This window comes from Meles meles, chromosome 18, assembly GCF_922984935.1.
Source record: "Meles meles chromosome 18, mMelMel3.1 paternal haplotype, whole genome shotgun sequence".
NCBI lineage: Eukaryota > Metazoa > Chordata > Mammalia > Carnivora > Mustelidae > Meles > Meles meles.
Window position 1 is genome coordinate 9,826,637 of NC_060083.1, and position 26,832 is coordinate 9,853,468.

General features: G+C 53.1%; 1 protein-coding gene across 1 annotated transcript; it reads left to right on the forward strand.

The window, feature by feature from the left end:
• Positions 1–9,145: 9,145 nt before the first annotated feature.
• LOC123929549 (asialoglycoprotein receptor 1-like) lies at positions 9,146–13,427 on the forward strand. The gene is made up of 10 exons (XM_045985365.1): positions 9,146–9,579; positions 10,132–10,334; positions 10,944–11,060; positions 11,367–11,462; positions 11,557–11,628; positions 11,729–11,800; positions 11,967–12,053; positions 12,150–12,304; positions 12,566–12,669; positions 12,819–13,427. The coding sequence occupies exons 2-10, from the start codon at positions 10,265–10,267 to the stop codon at positions 12,976–12,978; spliced, it is 933 nt and encodes a 310-aa protein (XP_045841321.1). The 5' UTR covers positions 9,146–9,579; positions 10,132–10,264; the 3' UTR covers positions 12,979–13,427.
• Positions 13,428–26,832: the final 13,405 nt, after the last annotated feature.

Genomic DNA, 26,832 nt, shown 5'->3' on the forward strand with positions numbered 1-26,832 from the left:
CAGTGTTCCTAGGAAAACGCGGGATTGGCGAATGGGGAAGTGGGAGGAGGAAGAGGAGGAAGTCACCCGAGGGTGCAGCCGAAGCTGGCCCCGAGGGGAGGCTCTCGTGAAAGGGGCCCGTTAGGAAGTGTGTCCAGGTAACGTCGGGCACGGTCCTGCGCCTGCGGGGTGGTCGGGTCACGAGCCCGGTCCCCACGACGTGCCAGGAACAAGGGATCTGGAATCTGGCTTGTCTTGTACCCGACGGCCGGCGGTGGACGAACGAGGCAGTCCCAAGGAGCTCCTGCTGTCTGTGCGTCCTGCCACCGCGTGTCCCCGGGGCTCCCACGGGATGCAGGTGCCGGCCGAGAAGGATAAGCGTACAGATCCAGACAGGATCCAAGCCCAGGCCAGGCGGTGTCTGCCCCCTCCCCGTCCTTGCAGACCCCGAGGCCCGTACATAAAGCTTCGCTCGAGTCAACCTGGACTTGGAGACCCGGAGTTAAGCCCCATCTTAGAGCTAAATGTATGGGGCAGAAAAATCCAGGAGAGCTTGTCCCGTAACAGTGGAAAGATGCATCAGTCATCCTTAACCAGGGTGAGGAAATTCCCTTCTATCCCCAGTTTGCGGAGAGTTAAAAAAAAAAAACCAAAACATTGTGAATGGGTCTCCTTTTGGTCTCGTGCCTATTCTGGATGATGGGTCCAGTACCGTGGACTTTTCTTCTGAGATCGTTGGGGGGCGGATGGCGTCGATAGAGTTCTGGATTCCCAGCCTCACGTCGTAACTCATGACGCTTCTTTTTTTGTTTTGTTTTGTTTTTTAAGAATTTTTAAATTTATTTGACAGAGAGAGAGAGATCACAAGTAGGCAGAGAGGCAGGCAGGGAGGGGGGGAAGCAGGCTCCCCGCTGAGCAGAGAGCCCAATGCGGGGCTCGATCCCAGGACCCTGAGATCATGACCTGAGCCGACGGCAGAGGCTTAACCCACTGAGCCACCCAGGCGTCCCAACTCATGACACTTCTGAGTCCTGCTCTTTTGAGTCTCTGAGGTCCCGAGAGATGCAGACCTGTGGTTCGCGTGTGTTATCTTTGGTTTCCGCAGCCGGGAAAACGCGGGCCTGATAAAATGAATTAGGAAGTGTTTCCCTCTCTTCTACTTTCTGGACGGGATAGTGTTTCCTTCTCTTCTACTTTCTGGACGGGATTCCATAGAACTGGTGGTGTTTCTTCTTGCAGCGTTTGGTAGGATCTTCTAGGTTAGCTATCTAGGCCAGAGATTTCTTCTTGGGAAGCCTTTGGACTATGAATTCGGTGTCTTCAAGGGTTATAGAATTTCTCAGTTGATTTATTTTATTTTAGGTAAGTTTGGGGAGTTCGTGGTCTTGGGAGAATCGCCCATTTCACTGAAGTCGCTAAAATTTTGTGCGTAGACTTTTCCAGAACGTTCCTTTATTATCGTTTTAACCTCTTCAGAGTCTAAGGGACTTTCCCTCTTTCATTCCTGGTGTTAGTAATCTCTGGTTTTTCCCTGTTTTTTTTTTTTTCCTCTTTGTCAGGCCTGCTGGAGGCTTATCAGTTATACTGATCCTTTCAAAGCACCGACTTTTGGTTTCATCGATTTTCTCTATTTTTCTGTTTTCAGAACAAAATTTTGATTGATTTTTGCTCTTCTCTGTATTTCTTTTCTTCTGCTTGCTTTCGGTTTGTTTGTCCTTTTCCTAATTTCTTAAAGTGGGATGTTAAGTTGTTGACTTGAAACCTTTTTTCTTTTTCTTTTTTTTTTTTTAAAGATTTTATTTATTTATTTTACAGACAGAGACATGGAGAGAAAGGGAACACAAGCAGGGGGAGTGGGAGAGGGAGAAGCAGGCTTCCTGCTGAGCAGGAAGCCCAATGTGGGGCTCGATCCCAGGACCCTGGGATCATGACCTGAGCGGAAGGCAGATGCTTAACCACTGAGCCACCCAGGTGCCCCAAAACCTTTTTTCTTTTTTAAAAAAGATTTGACTTTTAAGTAATCTCTGTACCCGATGCAGAGCTCGAACTCACGACCCCGAGATCAGGAGTCACGAGTTGCATTGCCTGAGCCAGCCGGGCACCCCAGGACCGTTTTTCTTTTCATACATAAGCATTTTATGTTACAAAATTCTCTCCAAGCATTTCTTCCGCAGCATCCCACAAATCCTGATTTGTTGTCTTTTCGTCGCAGTTCAGTTTGAAATAGTTTCTAATGTCTCTAGAGACTCTGTCTTTGACCTTGGATTCTTCTGGAATGTGTTGTGTCATTTTTTTCGGTGTTGGAGGTTTTTAAATGATCTTTCTGTTTTCTATCTGATTGTTTTCTGGCCTAACTCCATTACAATCTGAGGACGTATGTTGTAAAATTTCAACTTGCTCAGGGCGCCTGGGTGGCTCAGTGGGTTAAGCCTCTGCCTTCGGCTCAGGTCATGATCTCAGGGTCCTGGGATCGAGTCCCGCATCGGGCTCTCTGCTCAGCAGGGAGCCTGCTCCCTCCTCTCTCTCTGCCTGCCTCTCTGCTTACTTGTGGTCTCTGTCTGTCAAATAAATAAATAAAATCTTAAAAGAAAATTTCAGCGTGCTCAATTCTGTTCAGGTTTGTTTTGTGCTGCTTGATCTGGTCTATCCGGTGGGAGTTCCATACGCGATTGAAAACACTGTGTCTTCTGTCCAACGCATTGTGGCTGGGTGGGGTGGTCTAGAAATGCCCATTAGAGAAATGATGGATAAACAAAATACAATTTTGACCTCAATGCCAACGATGGAGGGGGCAGAATAAAATAACATTAATATTCACACAGAAGAATAAAAGCCTAACCATGTATAAAATTTTATGGTTAAAAATTGTGAGAGATAATGTTGGGTTGGCCCATGATGCAGACGGCAAGGAATTGCGTCGAGATTAGACCAAGGAGCAGGACGAGTTGACTCAGTTTCCAAGGGAGGAGGGGGCCAGATGTCAAGAGAAATGTCAGCTCTGAGATCTGCTGTGGTCGGGACTTTTAAGGGGTTTCTAAGGACGTGAGAGGGTTGCAGCTGTGCCCGTGGTTGGGTATGTGGGAAAGGGATCTACGCTTGGCCACGATGTGGGTCATGGTCAGGCTAGAGAAGGGTATTTCTTGCAGCTGGGGTCTCCTTTCCGAGAACGTAGGGCGCTGGAACCTGGAAAGAGAAAGTTAGGGCCAAGAGCAGACACCTATGAGCTTTGTGTACAAATGTGGTTGGGGGGGGGGGTTGCGGATAGATCCCTTTCAGATAACTTATTCTAAATCCACTGAAATCAAATCAGTGTGGTATGAGCACAAGAAGAGAAACTACATCAGTGACACAGACTCCCAGCCCAGGAATACGTATGAAAATAGTTAAGAACTTACAGAAGTCTTATTTCAATCTGTTGGGAGAAAACACAAAATAGAATATAGTTTATAAATCAGTTTTTCATTTGGCATGGAACCGAGCCAGAGTTCCATCTCACACTACCCAGAAATGATAGACTCCAGATGGATTAATTATTTAAATGTAAACATTAATCATTAAAAAATATTGGAACAGAGGCGCCCTGCTGGCTCCGTCTCTGGAGCGTGCGACCCTTAATCTCGCCCTCGTGAATTTGTGCTCCATGTTGGGTGAAGAGATTACTTAAAAATAAAATCTTAAAAAAAATACTGGAACAAAATTGAAGAGAATGTACAAAATTGAAATCTCACACAGCAAATGTGAGGAAAAAAAAAGATATTGACAGAAAAAAAAAGATAGGTTTGAGATTAAACATGTCTATTAAAAATGAATGTAGGGGTGGGGCGCCTGGGTGGCTCAGTGGGTTAAAGCCTCTGCCTTCCGCTTGGGTCATGATCCCTGCTCAGCAGGGAGCCTGCTTCCCTTCCTCTCTCTCTGCCTGCCTCTCTGCCTACTTGTGATCTCTGTCAGATAAATAAATAAAATCTTTAAAAAAAATGAATGTAGGGGTGCTTGGGTGGCTCAGTGGGTTAAGCATCTGCTTTCAGCGTAGGTCATGATCCCAGAGTCCTGGGATCGAGTCCTACACCAGGCTCCCTGCTCAGTGGGGAGCCTACTTCTCCCTCTGCCCCTCCCCCTGCTTGTACTCACGCTCTCTCACTCTCTCAAATAAATAAATAAAATCTTAAAAAAAAAGAAAATATGATAGACTGAAAATGGGAAATCAAGTGGCAGGATAGAATCCAAACATATCAATCATCACAATAAATACGAACGGGTTTAATTCCAACAAATGATGGAAACTCTTACATTGGGTTAGAGAAATCCAGTGACATGCTGTTTATAAACCATGCCCATATATATATATATATATATTTTTTTTTCATGATCCTGTGTTTAAAACAAAGTGACACAAACATGTTGAAAACCAAGACAGGGAAATACAATCTAGACAAACGCTAATAGAAATAGAGCAAGTGAAACACGACAGAAGCGACCTTCAGACAAAAAGCACGAAGGGCGTGGAGCGGGTATCACCTAGGAGAAAAGGTGAAATGCAGGGAAATAAGTGATGGGTGATCGTGTAGCTAAAGGAGTACATCCAAGCCTCCGGGCTGGAAAGCTTATGGAAACAGAAGGGAAACTTACAAAGCACCATTCATTGAAGAGAATTCACCTCTTCTATGGAAACAGAATAAGGCAAGCTCCCATCTTTGAGGAAAGGAGAAGCCTTCCTTTATAAAGGGAATCCACTTGAATCACAGATGTGAGAGATGGGTAGAAAGCCCATCCCTTCGGACCCAAAACAGTGGTGGTGGGTCATCAGTACTGTGCTCGGAGAACCTGGGTACTTACAACGGATGGCGCTAAAGAAACAATTATTTGGGGACATGGGGGCCACAGCAAGTGTCCTCACGTGAGATTAAATCAGCCCTGTTTTGCATTATATTGTGATGGGCTTTTTAGCCTTTTAACTTAAAGGAATAAGAAGATAAGGATCCTCTGGTCAAAACTTCATGGTCAGAGGCTGCCTTTTCCTGTAGAAGGTGTCCATCTTTCTGTTTGTGTGGACATCAAGGCTTGTGAGAAATATTTCAGTAATGGTGAGAAGTCATAATGTGTTGACAATGTGGGAAACAGTCATTTTCTTGATGTGTACTTACTGGTTTGTTTGGGGTTTTTTTTTGAGATTTTATTTGAGAGAGAGAAAACACGCAGGAGCAGGAGAAAGGGCAGAGGGAGAGGGAGAAGCAGACTTTCTGCTGAGTGGGGAGCCCCACACGAGGCTTGATCCGAGGATGCTGGGATCACGACCTGAGTCGAGGGCAGCCCCCAGGGGCCCCGCGGGTCCTGCTTTAGAAGAGCTGTTACTCATTTGTCTCCCGGGTGTGGGTGCTCATAATGAACTTTAAATAAAAGCGCCTCGGACAGTTTCTAAACTTAAAATACAATTCGAAGCTTTGTTTCTTCCAAACCAGCTGTCATGTTGGTGTTAACTGAGATAAGACAGAAGGAACTTCTTGAACATCACGTTGGCGAAAATGCACAGGTCGGCAAAGGTGTGGGTAAGTGAAATCCTCATTCAGGTGGAGAGAAGGTGACTTGGTAATGTCTTTTGAGTGCGCCTTGGCAGTGTCCATCCACTTGTAAATTTTAAGGTCGATGTTTCTGCTCATTTTGCTTCTAGATATCTAACCAAGAGCAATTATGCGTTCTTACTACAAACAGGCAGAGAGGAACCTGTCCACTTCAGCATCACTTATAGAAGACAGGGACGCCGCGTCCCCAAAATGCACGGCCAAGGGACTCACTAGATAAGGTCTGGCACCTGTATGCTCCGGAGCCCCATTAAACAGACGGCCATGGGCCATGGCGTGGGAAAACACTCGAGACCCATTTTTAGGCAGACGCCTGCCATGGAGAAAAATTTCAGTGAAAGGAAAACAGTGACCCGCCCCATCCGTGTGCATAGCCCGACAGGTGTACAAATATGCAGAGAAATTGGTCTGAAAAGACCACTCATCGTGTCTCTGGGTTTGGGGGCTGGAAATGGGGTAAGTGTATTGGTTTACTTACCTTTCCCTGACCTCTCCTGCCTGAGCCACTGGGGGCGGGGGGCAGCGAGACCCTTTCAATCCGTGGCCAGTATAGCTCCGTCTTCCCCACCTCTCACCGACGCCTGACAGTCCACGGTTGGAGCATTTGCCCTCCATCTGCGCCGTGGGATCATTGGACTTTGGGAGTCCTAGTGCCCAAGGAAAGGAACCTCTGCCCCCCCCCACCCCCCAGGGAAAGCAGCCTTGGTTCTGTGGCGATTTGAAGATGCCTCTTGATTCCTGCCTGATTTGGGCTCCTCAAAGCCACCAGTAGGTAGGGGTGGAGGTAACTGCGCCTTGGAGGGGACTGACGGATGCTGGCTAAGGAGGGACATGGCTGTGCTGCTTGGCAATGGGGAGGGGAGAGGACGGAGTCTGCAGCCCGGGAGGCTGTCTGGGGAGCTGCAGAGCTTCCCCCGCGTGATCATGAAATGGTCGGTGGCAAATCGCGGTGAGCCGGTAAGACAGGACCGCAAAGGATTGGACACTGTGGACGTGACGTTCTGAGTCCCTGCACCAGGTAAAAGGATCCTGCCCAGCTGAGGGGCTGGGAGAGGGCTAAGGCTCCACGGGGAAGCTGTGCTCGTCCACCGAGAAAGAAGTCTCAGAGGCAAAAGCATTTAGGAAAGCAAAGAAGGCTACTGGCAAAGCAGCCGTGAGGCAATCAGCCTTTGGGAAGACAGGCTTAGCGGGATGAGGGGGGACCACAGGAGGTGTTCAGAGAAAAACTCTGCACAGCGATCAAGTTTTTTATCTGTCAGCTCCTGATGACAAAACAGCACTGTCCTCACAATCATCACGTGCACGAAAGGCTGTGACTTATCTTCAGGCGTTGGCATTGCAAAAGTCAGGGATAAAGCTGTTTTTTTTTTCCTAAGGAGTCAGCAATTTATGGAAAATGCTCAAAGTTTACTTTTTTTGGGGGGGGGGACTGGAAGAGAACTATTGTGTGTGTGTGTGTGTCCGTCCCCGGGCATATCTGTCACCCGGATATAACAGCTCCTTACCGGGACTCTCGGTTTCCACCTTCATCTCGTTCATTCCCTCCTCTGCTCCGATCCCCTCCACAGTCCGCTGCTCTAACTTGGAGTAAAAGCAGATCCTTGACCATAGTCTGAGGGCCCTGGAGAACTGGTGCTCCATGTTTTCCCCATGATCATCTCCTTCCTGCCATTCTGGCTCACTTCTCCAATAAAATCTCTGGCATCTCTGGCAAAGGGATGATCCTTGTACACACTAGACATTCTTCCACCCCAGGGCCTTTGCACTGGCTGTGCCTTCTGTCTCGAATCATCTTCCTCCCGGAGCTCCTCACAACTCGCTCCCTCACCTCCTTGTGACTTTTGCTCGGACATCACCTTCCCAGTAAGGCTGACCCTGACACCTCACTCTTGATGGCCTTGTTGAAAACGGATCCCGCCTCACTTCCCGGCTGTATTTTCTTCCATATGTCACCATGTGACACTTCCAACGTCTACCGTGTGACATTATACAGATTTCACTCATTTATTTTTATCTGTCACCTGCCAGGATGTAAATCCTGGGAGGGCCTGGCCTTTTCTGTCAGTCTGCTCCATTCTGAAGTATGCATCTTGGAAGGAGGGCACCTGGCTTTTGGAATGGATGAGTAAAGGCACGCGGGAAGAATGGACGAATGTTCTCTGTGGGACAGATCCAACAACGCGCGGTTGTGAAGTCTGTCCTGATGACTGCACGGGTACAATGCACTGCTGTTGGGGACACAGACAAGAGCTCCCTACATCCTCCTGCCCACCAGCCTCCGCCTCCTTCCAGGAAGGACGGGAGGCCCAGTTCCCTGGAGCGCGACCTGTGCAGACAGCCGCCTCCCCCGAGGTCACGCCCCTGCTGGGGTGAGAGGGGGGGCCCCTGGTGCCTGAGCCAGGAGGGGTGTGAAGGTCCCAGCTCAGCCGCGTGCGGACAGCTGGGACAGATGGCCAGATTGATTGCCAGAGTGACTGTTGGGTTGGCTGCACAGCTGTGCACCTTCTCCCTTTGTCCCCTCCCCCTTCTTCCCCCTTCCTCTCTCGGTGTTGGTCCCTAAAACCAACTTGCCCTCCAGCTTCACTCTCAGCCTTGGCTTCCAAAAACCCAACCTGTGACAAATACCGATCTGAATACCAAATAATAAAAAGCAAGTAGGGGCGCCCGGGCGGCTCAGTCAGTGAAGCGAAGCGTCCGCCATCAGCTCAGGTCATGATCCCGGGGCTCCCGGATGGAGTCCTGGGTCTGGCTCCCTGCTTGGTGGGGAGTCTGCTTCTCTTCCTGCCCCTCCTCCTGCTCCTGCTCTCTCTCAAATAAATAAATAACATCTTTAAAAAAAGCCAGTAGAACACAATCCCACTTATATAGAAAATGTAGTGTAAGGTGCATTTGCTTCCCCTCCTACCTTTTTCTTTTTAAAAGATTTTATTTATTTATTTGACAGAGAGAGAGAGAGAGATCACAAGCAGGCAGAGAGGAGGTGGGGGAAGCAGGCTCCCCGCTGAGCAGAGAGCCCGATGTGGGGCTCGATCCCAGGACCCTGAGACCATGGCCTGAGCTGAAGGCAGGGGCTCAACCCACTGAGCCACCCAGGCGCCCCCCCTTCTCTATCTTTTAAGACACTAAAGCTCCTTCCTATGGAGCAGACTGTGAGTGTGAAGTCGGGGCAGCCCCTTCACGAGATTTATAGGTCACGGGAGTGGACTGAGCCCCTTTCTTGCAGATGGTTCGCGTACCGAGCGGCAGCCCAGGGTGTCAGGGAGTGCGGGGCTTGAATTCCGGCCCTTGTGCTCAGCAAGCCCATGCAAGCCTCACCCCGGGCCACTGTGCCTCCCAAGATTCTTGTGGGAACCGAAAGCTGAATGTCAAGCACGGGTCTGGCCCCATCGCTGTGAGTTAGTTTTTGATCAGTACCTTTTTCCTCTCTTGGGTCCTCCCTCCCTTTCCCAGGCAGGAAACCCCATTCTGGCCTCTCCTCTTCCCTCCTCCTCAGAGCGCAGAGGCAGAGGCCCCAGGGAAAGCTCCTGAGCCAGGACTCAGTGGGATTGGGCAAGAGCTGAGAAGTGGGCTCCTCCGGACCCAGCTGTGCGGTGCTGGGGACGCAGTTCTGGGAACTTGGGAGGCAGGAAGTGAAAGGGGGTGTGGGCGGAGGAGATAGGCCGGCTGTACCTCTGCTCCCTCTGGCCTGGCTCCCTTCTCCCGAATGGTAAAAATGAGGAAGTCAGGGGGCTCCAGAGGAGCGGAAAGGGAGTAGATACACCCCGGAGGAGGAGAGCCAGAGCTGCCCCATATCTACCTCCCACCTCGCGCGATCTCCCTGAGTTCCCCTCCAATCCTTCCTCCACTCACTGCCTGAAGACTGGGACACCCCAGAACCCAGCTTACAGCCTGCTGGGCTCAGGTCCCTTAGAGGACTCCTCCCTCACTCCCCCACCCCCTCCGCTCTCCAGGATATCGTGTTTTTCCAACTTGGGTCACTGCTGCACGAGGAACCCCCAAATCGCAGGCTTCAGACATTCCACAGGTAACGGGGCTGGGTGCTTAGGGGAGCCCGAGGGGACAGGGAGGGTGTCGGGAGAGCCGAGAGCGGGGAACCGTGGGTCTCGGGTGGGACCGAATCAGAGGAGAGGTGAGGGGCTGCTCGGGGACTGAATGGCCAAGTGCAGATTCCAGCCTCCACTCCCTTCCCTGCATTGGGCTCGGAACAGGGTGGCCCAGCCTCGCTCACAAGCCGAGACGTGGACTCAGCCTTGTTCCAGCCCCAGCCGGGCTGGAGCCCTGACCCTAATACTCACGCAGTTCCCGCTTAAGCCCAACCAGAGCTCTGACCCCGGAGTCAGCTTGAATCTTCGCAGCAGCCCCAACCCGAAGTTGACCCTAGACTCAGTTTCTGGTTTCAGTGCTAGGCCTTGTCCAGCACACCCACGGCTCCCGCAGGAGCCCCCGGCACACCCCAGCAGGTGTCCCTTGGGGCCAGGACCAGAGGTTTTTACCTTCACCTTCAATGCCCTGCTCGACCCGCCCCCCGCCCAGTGCCCGGCTCTGACCCCACTCCCAACCTCACCTGTACACCCAGAACCACCCCCAAGCCTCTCTGCAGCTTGGGCTCCTCCTCGACTCCGTCCGAACCTCGACTCGGCCCAGCTTCTGCCTCTGCCTGGCCCCTGGCCCTGCCTTTCGGCTCCGCCGGCCCCAGTCTGGGTCCCAGCATGTCGACGCAGTACGAGAAATTTCAGCACTTGGAGAGCGAGAAGCAGCAGAGCCAGGGCCCTGGAAAGGGTAAGTAGAAGGGGAAAAGGTTCTCGCCCTGAACGGCCCCCCCATTGTGCGGAGGATTCCTGCTGTGATGTCTCATCTGTGCCCCTACTGTGCGCAGTTGGAGGGTCCCCTATTTGGAGGGGGCCCGGCCCCAGCCTTGGGGACTCCAGGGTGAAGAGGATTCAAGGTCCTGAGAAAGACAGGGACAGGGGCAGGGAGAGCCACAGGGGGCCTGGGTTCTTATACTCTGGGGGAAGAGCATCCGGGTTTGGAAGGAAACCTCACCCGTGACCCTGACCGTGCAGGCGAGTTGAGCCTTCAAGGGCCTGGCTGCCCCAGCTCGGTCTGGCTCCTTCTGTCCCCTCCCCCAACTGGGATGGGACCTTGAGTGTCACCATAATCCCCCATCTGTGGGCCCTTGTGTATAAGTGTCCCTGCGGGCGTGAGGGGCCCGTGTGACTGAGGGCTTGTGCTGGTCCAGGAAGGGCCAGAGGCCTGGGTGTCCCCTGCCCCACAGAGCCCTGGGGCAGCCTCCCACCAGCGTCACCTGCGCCAGCCCTCGTCCCCGACAGGTCCCTGGGGCTCTCTCCTCTCCCCAGTCTCCTGCCCTGACGCCCTCTCCTCTCACAGGGCTGCCTCCTCCCCGGCCCTTCCTGCAGCAGCTCTGCGCTGGCCCCCGGCCTCTGCTGTGCTCCCTGGGCCTCAGCCTCCTCCTGCTGGTCGGCATCTGTGTGCTCGGATCCCAGAGTGAGGGTCGCAGGGGGGGGGGGGGACAGAAAGCTGGGAGCGCTGGGGCGGGTGGGTGGTCGTGAGGGACAGTGGCCTGTAGGGTGGCTGCTGGCTCGGTCACTTATGGGCTCGATAACCTAGCCAAGTGGCCTGACCTCTCTGAACTTTGTTTCCTCATCCCGGATTCTGGATAAGGATACTGCCTGTCCCCTGGTGTTGGGTCATGTGAGGACTCAGGGAGTCAAGCCATGTCACCTGCCCGGCTCAGTGCCAGCTCTCAGAGGGGCAGTAAATCTCAGCCCTGCTTGTCCCCTCCCTGCTCAGATTCCAGGTTTCAGAGGGACCTGGTGACCCTGAGAGCAACTTTCAGCAACTTCACTGCAAACAGTGCGGCCGAGGTCCAGGCGCTGAGATCCCAGGGTGAGCCCTGCGCAGGGAAGCGGCTCGGGACAGGGGGTCTGTGGGGAAGGTGGCGCCAAGTCCCGAGCACCTACCAAGTCCCTCTGTCCTGCAGGAGGCAAAATGCAAGAAGTGATAACATCTCTGAAAGCCGAGGTGGAAAATCAGAAGCAGGAGGTGCAAGCAGGTGAGCTCCTTCAGGACCCCGTGTGGAAGGAGCCCCAGGGGCTCTCCGGGCGGAGGCGGGGTGGAGGCAGCTGCGGAGTCCTGAGTGCCCGCCCCTCCAGCCCGTAGCTTGAACGACAAGGTGTTCTCCCTGGAGAGCAAGCTTGAGAAGGAGCAGCAGGAGCTCAAAGCAGGTCAGTCCCCCGCACCCCGCTCCCCTGCACTTGGCGGGGGGGCCGGGCGTGTTGTGCGTGGGAGGGCACCAGGGTTCTGCGGCGGGACCCCGTCAGGGCCATCGGGCTACCAGGGACTCGCCGAGCCCCAGGCACCGCCCCCACTGCGCACCTGTGTGTGTCCCAGGTCATTCTGATACCCTCCTTCGGGTGCAGCGGCTGGCCAGAGACCTAAGATCCCTGACTTGCCAGATCGCCGCTCTCAAGAGCAACGGTGAGGGGGGTGAGGGGGTGAGCGTGGGCTGGGCCCCATCTCCTGCTCGTCCCTCAGGGCGTGGCATCTCAGACCCTCCCTCCCCTGGCCCTGCAGGCTCTCAAAATACCTGCTGCCCCGTCAACTGGCTGGAGCACGAGGGCAGCTGCTACTGGTTCTCCGGCTCCTCCGAGAAGACGTGGGCGGACGCCGACCGGTACTGCCGGCAGGAGAGCGCGCACCTGGTGGTCGTCAACTCCCGGGAGGAGCAGGTGAGCGCCACAGGGGCGAGGGTCCCAAGACGTGTCCCATTTAAGGAAGTGGTTCTCAACCTCGCTGCAGGGCGGAATCACCTTGGGGGCTTGACAGCCGCGCCCCCCCCCCCCCCCCCAGCCGGCTGAGCCACCTTCGGAGGGTTCATGGGCGGGTTATTGGAGGAAACAGCCCCAGCCTGGGCAGACGGTTGGGACATGGCAAGCACGAGGAGCTGGCTGGGCTGGGGAGACCTCACCCTTGGCCTTCTGTCGTCCCAGACTTTTGTGCAGGATCACATCAGCTCATACACGTGGATGGGCCTCACTGACGCTGAAGGACCCTGGAAATGGGTGGACGGGACGGACTACGAGACCAACTTCAAGTGAGCGCGCCCTGGCTGCCCATGCCCTTCTCCCGCCCGGAGCTCTTGCTCCTGCAGGGTCTGGCTTTCAGCCCCTCCTTCCTGGGTCCCTCCCTGCTCCCCGGGGTGCCCTCGGACCGTCCCAGCTAGCTGTGGTCCTCTCCCCGCAGGAACTGGAAGCCAGACCAGCCGGACAACTGGTACGGGCACGGGCTGGGCGGGGGCGAGGACTGCGCGCACTTCCACGCCGAAGACGGCAAGTGGAACGACAACGCCTGCCAGAGGCTCTTCCGCTGGGTGTGCGAGACCGGCCTGGGCACGGCCAGCTAGCGCCGCGGGGGAGCTTCCTGCAGACCCCTCGCCGCCACACGCAGGGAGCGGGAGGGGGGCTTCCCTGAGACCCTCACCCCGCGGTGGGGAGAGGACCAAGCCTTTTCCTTGGCGTTCAAAAGACTCTCTAAAGTTCCTCAAGGGTTTGCCTTTTTAACACCGCGCGCATCGAGGTGTCTTTGACATATAAAGTTATAAGACATTTGAGGTGTCCGTCCCTGTGATTTGGTAAACATATACCCTGGAAAGGGGTCCCCATCCAGTTAATAACCTCACCTGTTTGTCTCGTGTGCGCGCGCGTAAACACATAAGTTCTGCTCCCTTGGTAAATTCCAGTTATACCATGTGACACCTGTGATCACGGCGAGATCCTCACACCTTATCAACCAACAGCCGCAAGCTGGTGTCCCTTCACCCGCCTCTCCCGATCTCCCCACTCCCTGGCCCCCCCCAACCTACTCTCTCTTTCTATGAATTTGACTTACTTCTTTTTTCCGATTTACATATAAATCCTACCGTGCAGTATTTGTCTTTCTCTGGCTCCTCCGCTTGACCCGATGCCCTCAAGGTCGCTCCCTATTGTTGCGAAGCGTAGGATTCCCTTCTTTCTCATGGCTGGACACGGCTGCGTTGTATACACTCCACACCCCCTATCCTGGCATCCACTGTGGGACATTTCGACTGTTTCCACATCTTGGGGGTTGTGAATTAGTGCTACAACGGATATGGAAGGGCAAATACCTCTTTGACACTCTATTTTCACTTCTTTGCCTGCATGCCCCGAAATGGCGTGGCCAAATCACGTGGTAGTTCTATATTTAATTTTTTGTGGAACCTTCTTACTGTTTTCCAGAGGGACTGCACCAGTTTGCGTTCCCACCAACGGTGCATGAGGATTGTAAGTTTTTTTTTTTTTATCTTAAAAATCAATTTTATTGCAATCTAATTCCTACATAAATTAATATGTAATATAAATATAGATATACCCATTTAAAAAATTTTTTTATTTATTTGACAGAGAGAGGGAGATCACAAGTAGGCAGAGAGGCAGGCAGAGAGAGAGGGGGAAGCAGACTCCCTGCTGAGCAGAGAGCCCGATGCGGGGCTCGATCCCAGGACCCCGAGATCATGACCAGAGCCGAAGGCAGCTGCTTAACCGACCGAGCCACCAGGCACCCCAAATATACCCATTTAAGAGTAGAGATGACTTTTGACAAATGTGAATATCTATGTAACTCCCGCCCAATCTACATACAGAGCGTTTCCATCTGCCCAAAGTTGCCTTTTGTCCCTTCGTTGTCTACTGCTTCCTGTCCCCAGGGAGCCAGTGAATGACCTGCTTTCTTTTCTCTATTGACTGGTTTTGCCTGTTCTAGAAGTTCACACTATATGCTCTTTTGCGAAACCTTATGTAGCTCACATGGCCTGATTTTCAGCAATCTTAACACAGCAGAGTGGAGAAGGCTGGGTGAGGCCTCGGGCAGTCCTCTGTGACTGTGAAAGGAGCATTTCCTTTTCACAAGTGTTTCAGTTCAATTCTTTTCTGTCGCTTAAGAGCTGTGCACACTTAGGGTGATAAGGAAAGGCAGAGCCCAGAGCTGTCGGGAAAAGCTGGTAGGGTGTGTTGTTTCGCAATTACCGTGTAACCAACCACTAGGACTAGCAGGTGCTCGAGGCCAAACCCACCGTGGAACTGATGGAAAACTAGAGGCAGAAGGTACATTTGAAAGAAGTCTTACTTCAGGGGCTCCTGGGTGGCTCAGTGGGTTAAAGCCTTTGCCTTCGGCTCAGGTCATGATCTCAGGGTCCTGGGATCAAGCCCTGCATCGGGCTCTCTGCTCAGCGAGGAGCCTGCTTCTCTCTGTCACTACCTGTCTCTCTGCCTGCTTGTGATTTCTGTCTGTCAAATAAACAAATAAAATCTTTAAAAACAGAAATAAATACCATAAACATAAAGTATGGCCGAGGTAGGGAGTATGGACTTCGGGGGAGAGCAGAATGCAAAGGGACAGGAGGAAATGAGCATGGATAACAGGGAGGTGGAAGGAAGCTCTGGTTGTTGGACTGGAGGGACCACGTTGGGGTGATGGTCTTCAAGAAGAAATAAAGAGAAACAAATGTACAGAAAAAACCAGTCCCATGACACGAACCTATTAACATAAAAACAGGAATCTATTTTACCCGCAATAGTTTCAAAAACTGAAATATAGGCATTGGACGTCTTTGAAGAAAACCTTGACACTGACGGAAGGACAGAAAGCAAGACCCAAATGCATGGACAGTCACACCTGCCATTGGGGTGGGAAGACTCAGTTTCATCAAAACGTCGGTTCTCCCAGTAATTTTAATGCCATTCCAAGTCAAACCCCAGTAGGGTTCTCTCTCTCTTTTTTTAATCAAAGTTTTAATTTTGAAATAATTTTAGATTCACATGGAAGTTGCAAAAATAGGGCCCCTGAGTGGCTCAGTGGGTTAAGCCTCTGCCTTCAGCTCAGGTCATGATCTCAGGGTCCTGGGGTTGAGCCCCAAAGCTTGCTTCTCCCTCTGTCTGCTGCTTCCCCTTCTTGTGCGTTCCATCTCTCTCTCTCTGTCAAATAAATAAAACCTTAAAAGAAAAAAGGAAAAGTTGCAAAAATAGTAAAAAGAGTTCCCTTGTACCTCCTCCCCTCCCCCGATGACAACATCCTATGGGACCGTAGTAGAATTCTCAAAACCAGAACATTGACACGGGTACAAAACTATTAACCAAACCACAGGACTTTCGAGGGGTTTTCACCAGTTTTGTTTTTATTTTTTTAGTATTTTATTATTAGAGAGAGAGAGAGCACAAGCGAGGGGAGCAGCAGCGGGAGAGGGAGAAGCAGGCTGAGCAGGGAGCCCGATCCAGGACCCTGGGGATCAGGACCCGAGTCGAAGGCAGGTGCTCAATCGACTGAGCCCCCCAGGAGCCCCGGTTTCTCCAGTTTTAAATGCATTATTTGATTTGTTTGTCTTTGGTGGCGAGTTCTAGAAATGATTTTTTAAAAGATTTTATTTATTTATTTGACAGAGACAGATCACAAGTAGGCAGAGAGGCAGGCAGAGAGGATGAAGCAGGCTCCCCGCTGAGCAGACAGCCCGATGTGAGTCTCGATCCCAGGACCCTGAGATCATGACCTGAGCCGAAGGCGGAGGCTTTAACTCACTGAGCCACCCAGGTGCCCCTGGAGAGTTCTAGAAATGTTAACACCTGTGTAGATTAAGTAGGTATGACGGGATTCAGGACGCAGCTCGATCAGAGCAACTGAGTCCTACTCCCCCAGGACTCCACCCCGGGGGGCCACTGTCCGTTCTCCGAAGGAGAATCTTGTCACCTTGCCAAGGTTACGTAAGTGCAATCCTGCTGTATTAACCTTTCAGGCTTGGCTTTTTCCCCTTGGGCGTTTCCTAGCCCCGGGTTTAGTGGCAGCTGAACCCCAGGGACTCCAGGGCCCACCTTGAGGTGCCCTCTGAGTGGCGCCCGGGAGACCTTAAGAGAACACTCTGGATGCGTCCTGGGAAATATTGAGAGCTAACACGCCTTTCTTGGCAGGAACTATTTGGAAGCAGAGATGTGGGACTAGAGCTGCCCTGGGTATCGTGGGGTTAAGCTGCCCCTGGGGGCAGGGACATCAGAGAACCTGCGAGCCTGGAGGGCTTCATGGAAGGAGTGAGCTTTCGCCCTGGTAGCGGCATCAGCCATGGGAGCGGTGTCTACAATGCTTAAGGGCCCATGCAGGTTTACATGCTCCTGCTCAGGCTTGAGACATGTAGGGATGACCCTGCAGGGGAGGAGTGGGCAGAGCTGGGGGTGACGGTCCCAGGGAGGGCCGCCTCCTCCTCCTGAGGGCGGCTAGTGCGGGCGCGCACCATGGGGTCTCCACCAGCAGTGGACCCCACGGAAGAGCCAGTGTTTGGAAGCCCGCCTTGAAGATCACCCGGGCCCCACAACAGCGCCAGTCCCCAGTCACGTAGGACCGCGGGCCCCTCCCCTTTATTTCTCTCCCTCCTTCGCTTCAGCCCTGGAGGAGCAAAGAGAAACACAGCAATGGGACAGGGAGACAAAGAGGAGGAAGAACAGGGACAGAACAGCCGTGTCACCCAGCGCAGCCCCCCTGCCCTGCCCCCAGCAAGCGGAACGTGGGGCAGGGAACGGTCCCAATGCTTAGGAGTCGAGGTTTGGGTTCCAGCTGGCCTGGGCATGTCACAGCTGAAGAGGTGACCCTGTGCAAAACTTAAATGACCACTTAGTTCTAAGCACACCCAAGACACTCTCCAGCTGTGCGGGGAAGAGAGACTGAAGCAGGTGTGTGTTTGGACTGTTGTAAGGGAGGGAGACAAAGAAAGCTGTTTCTTGATTGTTCCCTACCATGTAGCACCTACCTAATGAGCAAGTCGTACCCAGATACTGGAGAATTATAAGGAGAGTTATTCGCACCTCGAGGACAACAAAATTTAAAAGCCAGAGGAGACGGAGGGCAAACCACCAGCAGGTCAATCTGCTAAGATTGTCCATGGGGACAGGAAAGCGACACAGACCAGATCAGAGACGATCGCAGACAGACAGTCAAAGGAGGATCTACACAGCAGTGGATAAGCCGATTCTACGGATCGTATGAAGGTGCCTTAGAAGCGAGGATATCTAGAACGAGGCAAGTTCTAGAAAAAGAAAGTAATGTGGGTAGATTATCCACAATAGTTAAAATAGTAAAAATAGTTAAAATAGTTAAAAAATAACAATAGTTAAAATAGTGCAGAGCTGGTACATGAACAGACAGTTCAAAAGAGCTGAACGGAGAGCCCAGATACATACAGGGGCTCAGTACGTGACAAAAGTGTGGTTTACTCCGCGGAGGAGTAACAAGTAACGTGTTAGCAAGTGGATGGGCACGTGGAAATGAGAATCAGATCTTTCTTTTGGTCCTTAACATAAACGAGTTCCAGGTGACTCGAGAGGTCAGTGTAAAAATGGAAATAATAGCAGCATTAAAAGAAAACCGGGGATAATTCTCCCATAATCTCAGAGTGAGGAGCCTTTTAAAAGTATAATGCTGGGGGTGCCTGGGGTGCTCAGTCAGTTAACTCTGCCTTCGGCTCAGGTCATGATCCCAGGGTTTCGGGATCAAGCCCCGTGTCCCTGTCCCTGCTCCACGGGGAGCCTGCTTCTCCCTCCCCCACTCCCCCTGCTTGTGTTCTCTCTCTCACTGTGTTTCTCTCTGTCAAATAAATAAATACAGTCTTTAAATAAAGTGCAAATGGCTCTTAAACACATAGAAAGATCCTCACCCTCACTTATAATAGGGAAAATACAAATTAAAATGACCATAAAACAATATTTAATCTATCAAGCTGTCACAGACCAAAAAGCATTTTTTTTTAAGATTACTTATTTGAGAGAGCGAGCACATGCGCAGGAGGGAGAGGGAAAAGCAGACTCCCAGCGAAGTGGGGATCGGGACCCGGGGCTCGATCCTTGGACCCCAAGATCACGACCTGAGCCGAAGGCAGACGCTTAACCCACTGAGCCGCCCAGGCGCCCCGAGACCAAAAGGCTTTTTAAACTCACCATATCCATGGGGGTTTGGGGGAGCCAGGCACCGGCCCACAGAGCTGCTGGGAGTGTTGGTACAACTCCTCTAGAAAACAGTTTGACAAAAGCAGTTAACGTGAAACAGCAAACAATTCCACCACACATGTCTCCCACAGATACACGGTGTGTCCTTCCCAAGCCAGTCGACAACCTAAACGTCCACCTGGGGACGGCAGAGCTGCCGAGTGGAATGTCATGCCCGTGAGAAAGGAAACTGCTCAACAAGGGAAGATTTCCAAGGTTAGTTGTGAAATGGGGAAATCCAGGTAGGGAGCGGTGTATGAAGCATGCTACTCTTCGAGTAAAAAAAAAAAATAAATAAATACATTTGCGAATGCATAGGGTCTCCCAGGAGCACACATGAAAGGATGACGCTTCGGCTTCCAGGGGAGACTGAGGGGTAGGCAAGAAAAGGAAGGGAAAAGCTCCATGGTGTCCTTCTCTGTCTTTCAGCCCTGCTGTCCTGCACGAATGTTACTAATTTAAAACAAACAAAACAAAAATGCAGAAGATCTAGGAGTTGGTCCGTTTGTACAGCTGAGTTTCCTTGATCTTAAAAATAACTAGGTTATTCTTTTGTTTTTTTGACGATTTTATTTATTTGTTTGAGAGAAAGAGAGAGCGAGAGCATGAGCAGGGGGAGGAGTGGAGGAAGAAGCAGCCTACGTCGAGGAATCGATGTTTAAGTGATATCTGAAATCTCAGCAGATTTTATTATTTTTTAAGGTTTATTTCTTTATTTTAGCGGGGAGGGGCAGACGGAGAGGGAGAGTCTTTTTTTTTCCCATTTTATTTATTTTTTCAGCATAACAGTATTCATTGTTTTTGCACAACACCCAGTGCTCCATGCAAAACGTGCCCTCCCCATTACCCACCACCTGTTCCCCCAACCTCCCACCCCTGACCCTTCAAAACCCTCAGGTTGTTTTTCAGGGTCCATAGTCGAGGGAGAGAGAGTCTTAAGCAGATTCCATGATGAGGGCAGAGCCCTACAGAGGGATCGATCTCAGGACCCTGAGAGCGTGACGTGAGCAGAAATCAAGGGTCAGGGGCTCAACAATGGAGCCAACCAGGCTCCCCGAAAGATGAGTGGGTTTGGAAGGGGGAGGAAGGAGGAGAGGCAGGAGGAGATCTGGCCAGAGACAAGAGAGATGTGTGCGTTCAAGGATGATCATTCCCCTTTCTGAGAAGAGGACGCCAAGGCTCAGAGAGGCTAACCAACTCTCCAGAGGTCACACAGCATTGCAGCCAAGGTCTTGCAGGATGGGGGCTTCCAGGCTGTTACCAGAGCTCATTTCTCAACTCAAAGAATTGACAGCACTTGCCAGTGAGCCTGTCGCCAAGGAGCCCAAGCAGGGGCAGGGGCCTCGGCTCCTGGAGGGTTGGCCCCTCCCACCCGCCCCATCTTGGTCCCTCTGGGGCATCAGGTGTCCAGGCTGGGAAAGCCTCATGATATTCATTCTTCCTTTTTTTTTTACAAACCCTCAGCACAGCCAGCCCGTAGGTCACTGGCTGTGATCGGGGGTCTTCCTGCCATTCATGTTAGTCTGTTGGGGTGTCCGTGAGGGCTCGTGGATCTTGTGCAGTGGCTGGGAGGTGACTGTGCCAGGCAGAGCCCTGGGCCTGGCGCCACGGCCACGAACGAGCCCTGTAATAAGCGCTTGCCCTGGCGAGAGGAAGGGGAACGGCTCCCTTGGACCTGAGCAAACTTATCTGGAGCCATCACAGTCCGGGGACTTCAGGGTCAGGAAAGGCAGGAGGGGAAGAGCAGACAGCCCTCTGGCCACCTCCAGTCCTGCTCCTTCTCCCCGGGGGACCCAAAAGGAGGAATCAGGGAGCTGGGGAAAGGGGACAAGGAGAGGAAGCGTGCCCCGGATGGTGGTGCCAAGTGTCAGCCACTTGCCTCATCTCCTCCAATCAGGGCAGTGGGGCTCTGGTGGAGGTGGGGGGAGGGGGGCGGCCCCACCTGCCCCCACACCCGCCTGCCCCCCTCCCGCCTCCACAGACTGCAGGACCCAGGACAGGGCACCTCAAAAAGCAGACGAGGTGATCCAACCCTGTAAGGGGATTTGACTGCTTTCTTTCCAAGCAGCTGTGGCTCTGACCTGGGACGGTCGCTTGGCCGTACTCACACCCCGGTCACGTGTGGCCTTCCCTCCTTTTCTGGCTTGGTGAACTCTGGGTTCTCTCCCTTCCCTCTTCTCCCCCTGTGGGTCCAGGAGCCCTATCTTGTCCGAGTGGGGCTTCACAGTGTCCTCACTGGGGTCTGCCGAGGTGCCCACACCCCACCCTGGGATATGGCGAGGTTCCTGGGCTGCTGGTCCACACCCTTTACCCTGCTTTCTCCCAACCCCAAAGCCCATGGCCCCTGGGTCTGCTGGTCACTCTTAGCCTCCCACACATTCCTTTAAGGACGCAGAAATCTTTAGATAACTGTCCTGATGGGAGACTCAGGGTTTGTCCTCAGCTCCCTTTGCCCGCACACACTGGCTGCCACATCTACTTGGGGGGCCCTCTGTAGGGGGGGTTTCCCTCTGAGGTCCTTTGCCAGCCCTTCATCTGAGAAGCACAGACTCTCTCTGATCTGCTCAACCGCCAACCCAATGCACGTTCAGTCTTCCTGTCCCCAGAAATTCGACCCCATCAACGGTCCAAGCTCCGATCCCTGGGACAGGACCCACAGAAATGACTCCCCGCTTCCTTTGCAGGTCCCCCGTCCCCGGGTGGCACGGCGTCTCTCCAAGCCCAGGGGGGCTGGCTCTGTCCCGACGTTCTCTCCGGACTCAGGTGAGCAGTCAGCCCTGCGGCCCGTGTCCCTGCCGTTGTGGTCTGCTCATCCCGAAAATCAAAGTGCTGGAAATCGAAACAGGTTTTCTCTCCTCCACAGCCTGCTTCTTGCACATTTAGTCACCTTGCCCTCCCCAATGTGGTTTCGGTCATGAGCTTTGCAAATCCATTCAGAAATCCAGCTGAATTTTTTGTCTTGGTTTACGCGCATATCTGCCCAACTCAGGAGGGAGAGACCGTGGGGAGCGGTCACTGCTGCCTGGGGGCTGGGCAGGACAGTAGGTAAGCGGGGCTTGATGTTGGGGACCGAGAGGCCTTGTTGACTGCTCCAAATGGTATCGCCTGCTTGCAAAAGTTTCAATTAATATCTTGGATTTTCTAACTGTGTAATTTGTGTTTTCTAAATTTTATTCACACACACACACACCCCAACAAAGACAAAATCAAGTACAACCTGGTCTCGGGAGGCAGTGTCATGGGGGGGCCACAAAAAGCGGGCTGCCCCAGCTCAGAAAAGTCGGAATCCTGGGGGGAGGCTTGGTTAGGTGAGCACGTGTGATTTGTGACAGGGTCTGGATATTAGGAATATTAATGTCCAGAAGGCGGGGAAGGGACTAGAAGCAGCTCAACTAATCTGGGACAGCTGATGCCTCAGAAAGCTCAAAGACTGAATAAAAAGTGTTATGTTAAAGCTACGTTTTCACAAAGCAAAACGATAACAACCAGCACCCTGAATTTTCTTCTGAATGGCAAGAATATATTTCAAAAGAAGACTGCTCTAGGTGCCTGGGTGGCTCAGTTGGCTGAGGTCTGATTTTGGCTCAGGCTGTGATCTCAGGGTGCTGGGATAGAGTCCCACCCTGGGCTCCCTACTCAGTGGGGAGCCTGCTTCTCCCTCTGCCTCTGCACCTCCCCCTGCTTGTGCTCTTTCTCTCTCTCTTAAATAAATAAATAAATACAGTAACACATAAATAAATAAAATCTTTTAAAAAAGAAAGAGAGAGAAGACTTTCTTAATTTTAAGAGCTGGCCGGTGCTGGCTCTCTGATTTTGCAAACAAACCCTCTGCATTCGGAGTTACCCGAGACCCTCTTCTGATAAAGGACTTGGGTTTGAAAAAGATAAAACTGCTCGCTGGTGATCCTGCTGGCTTTTCTAAGTTGTTTCTGGAAACAAGGAGGCTTAGGTGAGGAGGGGATGAGACTGCGGAACAGGGTGTGGCCCTTGTTTCTTTGGACTCGTTGGAACCCCCGTGGCAACCCTACCTTAGAAGGACTGTCTGGTTAAAAGCTGCAGAAAACCTGTGGATTGGGTGATACAGAAAGGCCATGCTGGCACAAGGGTGCCCCGCACACCTGTTCATGGCTGAACTGTGTCCTCCCAGAAGGTGTTGAAGTCCCAGCTCCCCGCACCCGTGACTGCGGCCTTATTTGGGAACAGGACGGCTGCGGATGCGGTTAGTACGATGGGGTCGCGATAGCTTGATCCAGGATGGCCGCGGTCCCCGGGGGAGGGCAGACGCAGACACACAGGGGAGAACGCCAGGGGCCACCCAGGCAGCCCGGCAAGGACCGCCCGCGAAGCACGGGGGCCAGGAAGAGGCCAGGGTGGGGGCGTCCCGTCCCGGCTGCGGAGGGAGCCGGCCCCGCTGGCGTCCAGGCCCCGCTGCCCCGTCGGCCCCAGACTGGAGGCTGCCGCCTCCGGCACACAGTGGTCCGCTTCTGGGGATCTGTCGCTCCTCGGCCGCCCTAGAGACCGACAGCCCACCCACGGCTGGGAAGCGGCTGAAGCGGAGACAGGCCGGAAAGCGGTGCTGGCGCATGCGGGCCTCGCCGCCCTCCACGTGGCGCGCTCACTTGCCCAGCCCGTCAGCCCGGCATGCCCCGCGGCCTCTTCCCGCGCTCTAGGCGACGCAGGTCCAGGGCAGCCCCGCCCCCTCCCCGGCTAGCGCCGTTAGGATTGGTTTAAACCTAGCAGGACACGCCCACTCTCTTTTGCCGGTGATTGGCTCAGGGGTAGACACGGGATTCCGTTCTGGCCAATGGTACGCGAGGATCAGGCACTGGGCGGGGGCTTGTGTGAAAGTTTGTCTTCGCGGGTGGGAAGAGGGAGTGGGAGCCGGGCGGGAGCTGCGGACGTCGCCCCGCGTTGTGTCCGTGCTGGCCGCGGGGTCTGCGGCGGCGGCGGCGGCCCCGCGATGCAGGCACAGCCAGCAGTGAGGAGTATAGTTAGCCGCTGCGACCCCCGGGGCGGGGGCGGACACCGGCGTCGGTGTTAGCGCCTCGGGTCGAGGGAGGAGGGCGGGGTCCGGAGGAAGCGCGCGAGCCGCGGGCCCGGGGGACGACTGGCGGCGCCCCAGTTACGGGGATTGCGGGTGGCCGAGGGGCCCGACCCGGCCGCTCTCGCCGCGGCTCCTCCGCGTGCCGCTCGGTTTCGGCGCGGGGCGGCGGGGTTGGGCGTTGTGGCGGGATGGAGCGGCTGCGGGGCGAGAGCGAGACCGTCCGGGAAGCCGGGTCCGCGGGCGCAGGTCTGACTCCGCCGCCTTCTACAGGCTGCGCCCGAGAATCGGGGCCGGACGCCACCTGCTCTCCAGGGCGCGGTCGCGGCTGCCTGCAGTGACCCGGGTCGGGAGTCCATTCGGGATCCTCTGGCTTCACGCCCTGACCGCACAGCCGGGAGGGGAGACGCGCCGCCCCGAAAGGCGGTCAGGACCGGGTGTGTGCGAAGCTAGGCCGCGTCTGGTTGTCCTCCGTGGGCAGCAAGTCTGTCGGGCTCTGCTCTGCCGCAGCTTCCCTGGGCCCTGCGGAGCCGTCTGGGGCGCAGCGGGGAGTGGGAGGGTTCCTGCCTGCAGGGCACAGGGGACCGGTCCCAGCGTCCCTCAGTGACCACCCGGCACAGCCCAGCAGGTCTCTATTTCGTAACCGCAGGGACTGGGATGAACCCCCTCCTGCCTTCCCTGTCCTCATTCCGCCACTGCTCTTCAGGACTTTTCCTGGATTCTCAGGATGTCTGTTTTCTTTGAGGTAAGGTCTGTTCCATCACATCCGGTGAAGCCAAAGAAGGATTGGGTTACGTGCCGTCTGGGTCTTCCTGCTTGAGAGTCACCCCGTTTCCCTGCCTGGCCCCTTGGGAGCTTATTTCAACACATTCACATCCAAAAGGTGCATTTTGTAGAATTATGGTAAGGTAGGCAATGAATCAAACTCCTGATCTGTTTGGGATCTGAGAGGACTCAACCCATCTCTTCTACTCCTCTGAGGGGAAGCCACCCACCATGGCCAAATCCACACCAGCTTGGTGACACACGGCCCACACACACAGCCCGACCAGCCCCCGCAGCCCCTGCAGGGGACCAGCTCGGGTCTCAGCCTCACTGTTGTGCCTAGAGTGGGGGATTCTCACTCCTGCTGTGGGCGCTCTCTGCTGGAAATCTTTCTAGTAATTTTAAGTTTCATTTTTCTTATTCATATTTTAAAGATTATTTATAATAAATTTATTTGGGGAACAGAGAGAGAGTCCCAAGCAGACTGCTCATTGTGAAGTCTGATGGGGGGCTTAATCCCACGACCCCGAGATCACGACCTGAGTTGAAATCAAGAGTCAGACACTCAACCCACTGAGCCACCCAGGCGCCCCTGGGACGGAACTTTCTTAAAGACATAAGCAAACACGGAGAAATCCACAGCTCTCCCACATTCGTTTGCTTTTTTAAACAAACAATTTAAATAGAGCTTCCTTAATTTAAATAGAGCTTCCACCTTACTTGGAATTGTTCCAGATGCTTTACAGCTATTAACCCACTGAATTTCCACAACAGTCCCACGAAGTTGTGCTGGTAACAACCAGGAGCTGCCCTGACCGTCACCATCAGCGTCACTGGCACCCTTTTGTCTCCGAAGTAGGTGCTGTCTTATCACCACCTGTTTTAGGGAGGAGGGAACTATTGCACAGGTGGGTGAAATAGTTTCTTCTAGGTCATACAGCTGGAAGGTGGCAAAGCCAGAATTTTAACCTGGGCAGTCTGGTTACGGGTCCCTGGTCCCTGTCAGTGTCCTGTGTACTAACATACACTTACGTTCCCTACAAAATATGTTTGCTGTTAAGATTTTTGAAAGGATTTTCTTTTTTTAGAATTGCCTACAAGGAGGCGCCTGGGTGGCTCAGTGGGTTAAGCCTCTGCCTTTGGCTCAGGTCATGATCTCGGGGTCCTGGGATCGAGCCCCACATCAGGCTCTCTGCTTGGCAGGGAGCCTGCTTCCCCCTCTTTCTCTGCCTGCCTCTCTGCCTACTTGTGATCTCTGTCAAATAAATAAATAAAATCTTTAAAAAAAAAAAAAGAATTGCCTACAAGGAACTGATTGAACCGATGAATATCTAGGAAATTCTAGAACGTGAATAAAACCTACCCACAAATTGTTTTCCAGTGTCGTGAAATTTTAGGAATATGAAATTTAACAAAGAAGGTGATTGACTAATGTGATGTTTTGCACACATTTATTTAAACGTTTATCAGTTTAGGTGTTTACAGTTTTCTTTTTGTGTTTTATTTATTTTTAAATGTTTTTCTTTCTTTCTTTGAGTGAGAGAGAGAGAGAGAGCAGAGGAAGAGGGAGAAGCAGACTCCCCGCTGAGCAGGGAGCCCGACTCCCGGCTCCATCTTGGGACCCCGGGATCATGACCTGAGCCCAAGGCAGACGCTTAACCAACCGAGCCCTCCAGGAGCCCATTCTTTTTGTATTTTAGACTCAATAAACTTTTCTTAGGCCTGTAAGCTATCTGTAAGCACTTGGAAAGCTTCTAGCCCTAAGCCCTGTATACTCTAGGGATGAATCAGCTCTCCTCAAGGACAACATGAAAATAAAGCCAGAAGCCACGAGCCACCCACGAACAGCCAGACTTTACGTACCATGGAGCTTGGGTCCCAATATTACCCCACACTGCTGCTCAGTGCTCTCAGCAGTCGCTGGCCACTGTCCCCCAGAACATGTGCCCCTCAGCTCTCAGCACCAGCTTTCCGCCTCCCAGATCTCTGGGTCCAGGAGCAGGTAGGGATATAACCCATAAATCAGGGTGCCTCTGCTAGGCAGCCGGCCAGCCAGATCCCCCTTCACTGTTGGCCCATTCAGGTATGACCTCCCTCTGGGCCAGCTGCCACCACCTTCAAATAGACAGGAGCTGTTAGACTCACAAATGTGCTTTAAGCTAGGATCCACCCCACCTGGAGAGGTTCTGGTTGTAAATCAAGAGAGATAAGACCAGACTTGAGGCTCAGGGAAGAAAATTGGGTAAAGCTGGTTGCCTGATAGGATAGAGGGAAGGGACCCTTAGGGAGAGAGACTGACTGCTCCGGGCTGAAAATGCTTTGGGAGGAGGGAGATGTTGGAGAAGGCTTTGCAGAGGCGAGGACAGTGGAGTGTGGGAGGGGCAGAGATTGGCGCCGACGGTCTGAGCCCTTTTGG